This window comes from Triticum aestivum, chromosome 3D (assembly GCF_018294505.1).
Source record: "Triticum aestivum cultivar Chinese Spring chromosome 3D, IWGSC CS RefSeq v2.1, whole genome shotgun sequence".
Classification (NCBI taxonomy): domain Eukaryota; kingdom Viridiplantae; phylum Streptophyta; class Magnoliopsida; order Poales; family Poaceae; genus Triticum; species Triticum aestivum.
In genome coordinates this window covers 595725741-595734708 of record NC_057802.1, presented here as the reverse complement: position 1 = coordinate 595734708, position 8968 = coordinate 595725741, and the positions used below count along the sequence as shown (strand labels likewise).

The 8968-nt window shown below is 47.9% G+C and overlaps 1 protein-coding gene across 1 annotated transcript; it reads left to right on the top strand.

Annotated features, from left to right (window-relative positions):
- The first annotated feature begins 3689 nt into the window (after positions 1 to 3689).
- Positions 3690 to 6512, top strand: LOC123076620 (E3 ubiquitin-protein ligase SINA-like 7). The gene is made up of 3 exons (XM_044498772.1): positions 3690 to 3872; positions 4652 to 4930; positions 5549 to 6512. The coding sequence occupies exons 1-3, from the start codon at positions 3690 to 3692 to the stop codon at positions 6218 to 6220; spliced, it is 1134 nt and encodes a 377-aa protein (XP_044354707.1). The 3' UTR covers positions 6221 to 6512.
- Positions 6513 to 8968: the final 2456 nt, after the last annotated feature.

Sequence of the window (8968 nt, the reverse complement as noted above, 5' to 3'; positions counted from 1 at the left end):
AACCTCCTTCCCATGAAAAAGGAAATCAATAAAACCAAATAAAATTTTTGGGGTGTCACAAAACCGGGACTAATGGTCATGGGCCAGGGGTGAGGCGCATTGGTCCCAGTTCGTGCGTGGAACCGGGACCAAAAGGTCCAGATGAACCGGGACCAGTGGCCCACGTGGCCCGGCCGGCCCCCTGGGCTCACGAACCGGGACTAATGTACCCCATGGGTCCCGGTTCATGCAGAACCGGGACTAATGGGCTGGCCAGGCCTGAAAGAAAGCCCTGTTTTCTACTAGTGTGCTATGACGCCACCAAGGGCAAGCCTGAGGGCGATCTTAATCCAGCACAACTGGAATCTTTTGAGAAGATCGATACTCTCTTTAAAGGCGCTCTTCTGAGTGTTCTTGATGATTCCATTGTGGATTCATATTTGTCGTTTGACAACGGCAAGGACAAGTGGGCTGCGCTCGAGGCCAAGTTTGGTGCCTCTGACGCCGGCAGCGAGTTGTACGTCATGGAGCAATTCTATGACTACAAGATGACTGATGAGCGCTCTGTTGTACAGCAGGCTCATGAGATACAGTCGAACTTGAGTACTTCAAGTGTGTGTTGCCGGACAAATTTGTTGCCGGGGGCATCATTGCCAAGCTTCCACCTTCCTGGAACAATTTTGCTACTTCCCTGAAACACAAGAGACAGGAGTTTTCCGTTGCGGATCTCATTGGTATTCTTGATGTTGAAGAGAAGGCGAGAGCAAAGGACACAGATACTCGACTTGCTGAGGGAGCTTCTAGTGCCCACATGGTACAGAAGAAGAACTTCCAGCCCAACAAGTTCAAAAACAACAAGAACAAAACTCAGGGCAAAGGCAAGTTTGATACAAAGAACAAGCCGTCACATTCTACCAACTTCAAGAAGAATTCTCACAAGAAGGGGAAGGGACTTTGCCATGTCTGCGGTGATCCTAATCACTGGGCTCCGAAGTGTCCTAACCGCTTTGAGGAGCGCGAACATGAGAAGAGCGGCAAGTCCGCTAATGTTGGTGCTCAGTAGTAGTAGCCTTTGTTGGATCTCTACAAACAGTTATATTTAGGAACAGAGGGAGTAATACATTGTAAGCCTTCAGCTTATTCATTACTTCCTCTGTCTACATGGCATATAAATCCAGCGAAAACGTCAATTTTTTCTGTGTTTCACCAAATATATAAAAGGAAATATCAACATCTACAATATTGGTTAAATATATTATGAAAATATATCTAATAGGCGATGTATTGATATTGATTTGATATTTTTATCTTAAGATTCTTGTATATATAGGCGGTTGGCGCTGGATGAACAATACCCGAGGAGGCTGTGCCGCGGTACGCCACACCCTAGCCGGTTGGGGTGGATGAACAAGACCCCGTGGAGGCCATAGGCAGTTGCAGATGAACAGTAGCATGTGGAGGATGGAGGAAGTAGACATTGATGAACAGTTGTCCGTGGAGTCCCGTTTTATGGTACGACAGACCTTTCCCGATGAACAGGACCCCGTTTCGACCATAGCCATTTAAGAGAAGTCTGTTTCATCTGTTTTGCGGTATCTAGACCCCTCCCGATAAACAGGGCCCCGCTTCGACCGTAGGTGGTTGAATGGAAGTCAGTTTACACCGTTTTGTGGTACGCCAGGCGCCCCCCGATGAATAGGACCCTGTTTCGACTATTTCGTCCAAGCCAGTTGGCTCCCGATGAACATGACGTATTCCGATTCAGTCGGTTGCCTCCTGATGAACACGATGCTGTTTCTCCATCCCGACTCAGCCAAATGGCTGTCAATGAACATGATGCTATTGCTGCCGTCCGTTGTCTCTGTCACGTTGCCTCTACATGTACATGAGCCCAGGCCATATGCGCAGGTACGCGTTCGAGACTTCGCCCGTATGTACATATGTGGCTGTATTTTTGCAGCGTGGCTGTACATACGTGTAGACAGGACAATGTGACATGCTATCTCGGGGGCTCTACTACAACACGTGGCGCTCCTTACTTGGCCACGGTTCATCGTTGCAGACAGACCGATCGACCAGTATGTACATACATGTTTTGCGACCAGACACATAATGGTACGTACGCTTCGACCTGATGGATCCCAACTGTCAGGGGGTCATTTTTTGCGCTTAATAAGAAGGCACTTCCTTGCATGCGACCATGTAGCTGGTGGGTCCCAGTTGTCAGGGAAAGGAAGCATTTTTTCCCGCGTAAAAAGGAGGCATTTCCTTGCATGTGAAGATATAGATGGTGGGTCCCAGCTGTCAGTGGAAGGAATCATTTTTGCGCGTAATAAGGAGGCATTTGCATGTGTGCTCCATCGACCTGGTGCGTCCCCACCGTCAGCCTCTCCACGTATAGTTCTCTTCCAATGTCTCTCGTTTGTTGACCCTGACGATCATGTCGTGCCAAGCGCACCAAGGTGGTGGGTGACGGTGAGGCCCCGGATGGGAACGACCCGGAGATGGGGAAGATGCAACAGTGGAGTCGTAGACGAAGAGGAGTACGAGGGTTGACTGGTTCGGGTGCGGCATGGGGCTGCAGTCGGTGGAGAATAACAGGAGGTGTGGAGGGGGTGGACGGATGGCTTGGCCGACAGTGGGGTAGCGCTTTGCAGCGAGGAGTCTGTTTGTGCCCAGGCCGGCCGGCCGCACCCAGATTCCTCCCCCAACAGCACACCACCCCTTGACTGCCCCATACTCCAGCCCTGGGGGACTGTTATCACCACCGTCGCAGCACTCCAACGTCGACGACACCCCTTCACCTCAGTCGCCGGTAGCACCGCCTTGAGCGTCTACCTCGCTCGCCGGACGCCGCCACGTCCACCTCTACACCGACATGCCTGCTACCTGGTCTCGGAGAGGCGCGAGGCTCTTCACTGGCCGGCTTCTTGCACCACGCCCACAAGGTGTTCGACGGTTTGCCCGCAAGGTACAAATGGACTCCGACGATGAGTATTTTTTCAACAATTCCATTTGCAATTCAGATGATTCGTCACCCGATGATGAGGATATTGTGGCAGTTGCTTTCGTCGTCCATCGCCACATTATTACGCAGCAGCCGATGTTCAGGGGCTCGATCCCGGGGCATACTCCGGCGTTGAATCGCAACAGAGAGAGTGGCCATTGCCTACTCTGGCACGACTACTTCGAGTCCGCTGACCCGCTCTTGAAACACAACCTATTCCGGCGCCGCTTCCGGATGGCTAGGCATGTGTTCAATCGTATCCGGAAGGGGGTGATAATGTACGACACATATTTCGAGTGCAAGGAGGATGCCCCGGGAAAGATTGGCTTCTCCTCTTATCCGAAATGCATTGAACCTATTCAGATGCTTGCATTCGGAGTACCCGGTGATCTCATTGATGAGTATGTCCGAATGAGTGAGTCCACGTGTCTAGACTCCATGTACAAGTTCAGCAAGACTGTGGTAGCGGTGTTTGGGCCGAAGTACTTGAGAGAGCCAACTGCTGCAGTTACAGTCCGGTTGTTGGCGATCAATGCCAGTATGGGCTTTTCAGGGATGCTTGGTAGTATAGATTGTATGCACCAGGAGTGGAAGAACCGCCCTTCTGCTTGGCAGGGGCAGTAGGAGCCATGTGAAAGCTTGCACTGTCATACTTGAGGCCATGGCTTCACAAGATCTTTGAACTTGGCACTATTTCTTCGACATGGACGGCTCTCATAATGAAATTAACGTGCTTCAGCGCTCTCCGGTGTTCGCAAGGCTTGCAGAAGGCAACTGCCCAGAGGTCAATGTTGAGATCAATGGCATCCACTACAACAAAGGATATTACCTAGCCGACAGTATTCATTCTCAGTGGACTACTCTTGTGAAGACAATGCCCAACCATGTAGGAGAAAAGAGGAAAAGATTTGTCCAAGCAAAAGAGAGTGCTAGGAAGGATATGGAGCGTGCCTTTGGTGTTTCTTCAATCTCTATGGTTGTGGGAGGTGATGACTGCTTATGCGATCGTGTACAACATGATCGTAGAAGAAGAGCATCCGGATGAAATATATGACTAAGGGTTTCAATTTCAGGATGACAATATTGTGCCCGAACATAGAAGAGCAGTAACGTTTGCACAGTTCACTGAATTTTATCATTAAATGTGTTATTGGAAAACTCACATTCAACCGCAAGATGATTTGATTAAACATATGTAAGCTCATGTTGGCAACTAATAAATGTATCGACTTTTTTTTATTTTAAATGTATTTGTGACAATTTAATTTCTTTTGGCTTGTAAACTATGAGATATTGTTTGGTTGTGAAACAATGTGATATTTAAATTTGATTAAATTATGTAAGCTTACGGCAAATTTTTTATGTGTACGCAAAAGAGCAAAAAATGGGACGTTGGGCGTTCGTGTGTGTTGAGCGCACTGTCAACCCAAACACGAAAAGGACGAAAATGCCAATCCAAACACCAAACAGACATGCCGGTTTGGATCCACGCGTTGGAGTTGTTCCCAAAGAGCTCCTGCTGACCAAATATTTTCTCTGTGCACAAGGAGCAATGATGTTAATGCATGGCGGTCTCCTTTGTCTTGGGAAGAGGAACCATGCCAGGCAGGCTTGACTTGACTTGACGAAGTTTTATTTTAAAGGAAAGCATTATTTTTACTCTAGATACTAGTACTCCTACTAGTAGCTGCTGGGAGTGGGAGAGACGCGGCAGAGATAAAGAGAGGAGGCGGGAGGGAGAGACAGGAGAGGCAGCTTGATTCTGGTCGCGCCGTCCGCCGGGAAGAAGGGATGGGAGCGCAGCAGCAGCAGGAAACGAATGGGAAGGAGGCGGAGGAGGGCGGCGTCGGCAAGAGGAGGAAGGTCGACACCGACGTCACCATGGACCTCGACATCCTCGACTGCCCCGTCTGCTTCCTCCCCCTGCGCCCTCCCATCTTCCAGGTAATATCCCCTGTGTTTCATCTCTGCTCATATACTACTACTCAAACCCTACCAGCTCCTCGTGGACGAGGACGATGCTGATTTCCCGTTTCTTGGAAACGTATGGAGAATTAGAACGAAATCAGATGCACACACATATTAGGCCCAATGCCTCCCATTAGAAGATTCAATGAGGATGAGCAATTGTAACAGTACTAAAAAAGCTTATTTGCCATCTAATGAGGTAGATTTGATTCAACGTTGAATGTGTGTACAGTCTGAAAAACGTTTAAAGATGTTCTAACCAATGTACGCTGCCTATCCTATTATGTTTGAGGAAAGTGATAGTACAATATTAGGGAATGTCTGTGTACCTTATGCAAATTAGGCAGTCATAACGATTGTGTATCATCACTGTGGAGAAACCACAAATTAGGGAAAAGTGTATCGTACTGATTCAAGCAACGACATACTTCTATTTCTATTCCATTTTAGTTGTATCATGGTTATTCTACATGTACTACTTCCCAATTCATATGATGTTTATTTATTCATTCTAGCTGTATTTTATTGAGCTAAAGTTATTAGCACATTTACTGACGGACCCATATGTAATGGTTTGTTGTTTTTGATCCTCAGTGCACCGTGGGGCATGCCATATGTTCGTCTTGCCGTGACAAGCTCCGAGACAAGTGTTACCTCTGCTCCCTTCCCACAGCCTACAATCGCTGCCGCATGGTCGAAAAAGTCGTTGAATCTATCAAACTTGCTTGCTCCAACAGTAGTCACGGATGCACCGCAAGGATAACCTACTACCAGAAAGAAGAGCATGAGAAAGGTTGTCAACATGCGCCATGTTTCTGCCCCGAAACTGGCTGCAGCTTCAGTGGACCAACCAAAGTGCTCCTGGAGCATTTTTTAGGCGAGCACGATTGGTGCTATGGGGAAAAGGATCTTAGGTACGGCAAAACATACAGGATCAAGACGTTGCTGGGAGTCCTGGGACCAACTGTCTTGATGGGTAATGACGGGCGCCTCTTCCTGGTCAACATGACAATGGAGTCCCTCGGCGGTGTCATCTCAGTTTGCTGCGTTGAGCCTCACATTAGTGGATCCAGGTTCAAGTGCAGGCTGGCATTGTCGTGCGGTGAACCAAGCTACTCCCAGACTACGGAGTTCTTAACGAGTAGCACTAATCTGCATGATGGGTTTCCTAAAGATTGCTTCCTGTTCCTTGTGCCAAAGGTGTTGCTTGGAGACACCGGTACAAACCCCGCAGCCACGGTGTGTGTGACCCTCAAGCCACAGTAAGCAGCACCATGTGAAGTGATGACGCGCCTGTGTACATACCACTCCCGTGTAGTTCTTTTGAGTTGCTAGCTGTCAGCTTTTGGAGGAGGCACTAGTGTTCTTTTGGCATGTCTCGGTCATCGATTGACATGCACTGTTTGTACTCTTGGCAATGTTTTGCTTCAAATCGCCGATGTGAACGACGAAGCTACATTTCTGAAGCAAACATGTATGCCATGCGTGTCGAAACTTCAGTCAAGTAGGCTATGTTTTGCTTGGTTAGTATTTGAACTTTTATCGAACCATCTTTATGTACGATCTATCTATACATTGATTTGGGGCAGCGAAAGTCGCCTTAGGCTTCCCTGGTCCAAACGTGCAGTGCTCTTGACCCTAGATTTCAGCCATGTTGCAAACCTAAATCCTGCGATGCTGTAACCCAGGAGATAAGATAGCCAAATACACAAAAGATGATGCAACCTAGAAGTGAAGCAAAGCAAAAGCCGTGTCGAATGCCGCCCTGCTGATACAATGGACAACACAAAAAGATGATGGAATTGAAAGAGGGCGTTACCGTTGGGGAAGTTTCAATTTTGCTGGTTCTAACTTAAAAAGCCCGACACATTGGATTGGCTGCTAAAACAGATGAAATTGTTTGGATCCATCACATTATACTATCAACTTTATGCCACTGGATGAACCAAATCTTACAGCTGTCACTCATCCGGTACACCAATGCAAGCTGGGTGGAACTCAGCACAAAGTGCAACTACCACGGGCATCTCCAACCCTGACCCTCAAACCGCCAGCATCCATCTGGACCGTGCCATTCGGACCCATTTTGTCATCCAACGCGGTAAGCCATCAGTCCGTGGACCGGTCCGGATGTCCTTTTTCTCGCAAACCAAAGGCAAACTAGGGAGCTTTGCGGACATCATGTACCCTACCAAAACCCTCCCCAGCACGAAGCGGTTGTTGTGCATTCATGCCGCCCAGAGCGCCATCACTGCATTCATGCCGGTCCACAGTGGACGCGACCTCTCACCGGTGACGCCATTGAACCGGCGGGCCGGCCGAGAGCGCCACCCGTGCCGCGCCCCTGTGTTTGTGCATGTTCAATGTTGGAGAGACGAGATGGCTATCTACGAAATTCAAACATGCGCCATCTCCGCCATGACTACCAGCTCTAAGGCGTTGCTGGAGAGCCTTTCGATGGAGCAGCCGCCATGCGAGGCGGATAGAGGTTGGCTTGCCAGCCAGCTCCCTGGAGGTCTCTGACAACGATCCTCTAGAGATGACCTCCGACAATGAGTTGGCGCCCCTACCTGCGCTGCTCCATGTCGGCCTGACCATGGAGCACGCGTAGGCAAACTTCAATGTCGCCATGACGGAGGAGCAGCCAGCGCCACAGCCAGTGTCAGTGTTCTGGCAAGCGCAAGAGCAGGAGCGGTATAACCTCTCCCTCCTTGATCAACAATGGCTAGGGTAGAGCCAAATCTATTCCAAACTCGCGAGCGAGGATGTCATGGCTGTCATGGCTACGGAGAACCACAACTTTGTCACCGAGTAGTGGGCTTTGTACGAGATCGCTGCTTTCACGTCGCCTACAACACGGACGCGACGCAGTCGAGCAGGGAGGTGGCATTGGCGGCGTACACTACTAGGAAAAGCCTAGCAGCAGCGCGGGTTTTAGGCCTATCAGTAGCGCGGGCAGGAGCGCTACTGGTACGGCGCTACAGCTAATGGTTAGCAGTAGCGTGCGTTAACCAGCGCTGCTGCTATATCGACTTAGTAGTAGCGCTTTCTGCAAAGAGCGCTACTGGTAATTACTAGTAGCGCTTCTCCCTGCCCGCGCTACTACTATTATTTCGTATTTTTTTATTTCATGTTGTATTCATACACCTTTATACAAGTTTTCATACAACAGGGATTTAGAGATTGTTTTTACATCATAATGAGTTATTACATCATGGGGTGAAAGAACCGTGGACTAGTTTCAAGTGGATGGACATCCACTTGAAACTAATCCGCGGTTCTTTCACCGAATGATATAATAAATATCATCATATCATTAACAACTTATCATCATAATACATCATTGTCATATAACACCTCCTCATGATCATCGTTTTCATCAATGAGACATCATATAGCAAATTGGTCACTAGTCATAATCACAACTACTCCTCATCATCAACTCTAACACATTGCACCACATAATAAACATATTGTACCTCATAGGACCTACTACATTCTCTTAGGACCTACTATATTCTCTAAGGTAAAAATAGCATAAAACAAGATAGCCCCTGACTCTCCATTATGGAGAATGGCGATTATCCTATCTCCAATTCTTGCCTTTCGCTTAATGTTGCTTTCAAAAACCTCCTTACGACTGTCCAAACATTTTTTTTCCATTCTTTGATTAGCATGTGTTCACCGGATTTAGAAATCCGATATGCACAGGTGAGATCCGTAGGATGACCTGGCTGTATGTTCAGAACATCAAGGCGACCATTCTGATACATCAGATAAGGCACACAATCCATCAGGATTTTCTGTTGAAAAACATAGTAATAACTTCATAGTTAGCAATGATGTACTAGTTTTAGAAGTATGCAAAAGATGCACGGATGTCGTAATAGTAAAAAATCTTACCAGGGTATCTTCATAGAAGTTACCGTGGTTCAACACGTGCACTAGTGGCACGTATTCACCATAATTTGGAGGAGTTCGATAATAGGTATTGTAATTCTCAAGATCAGTACA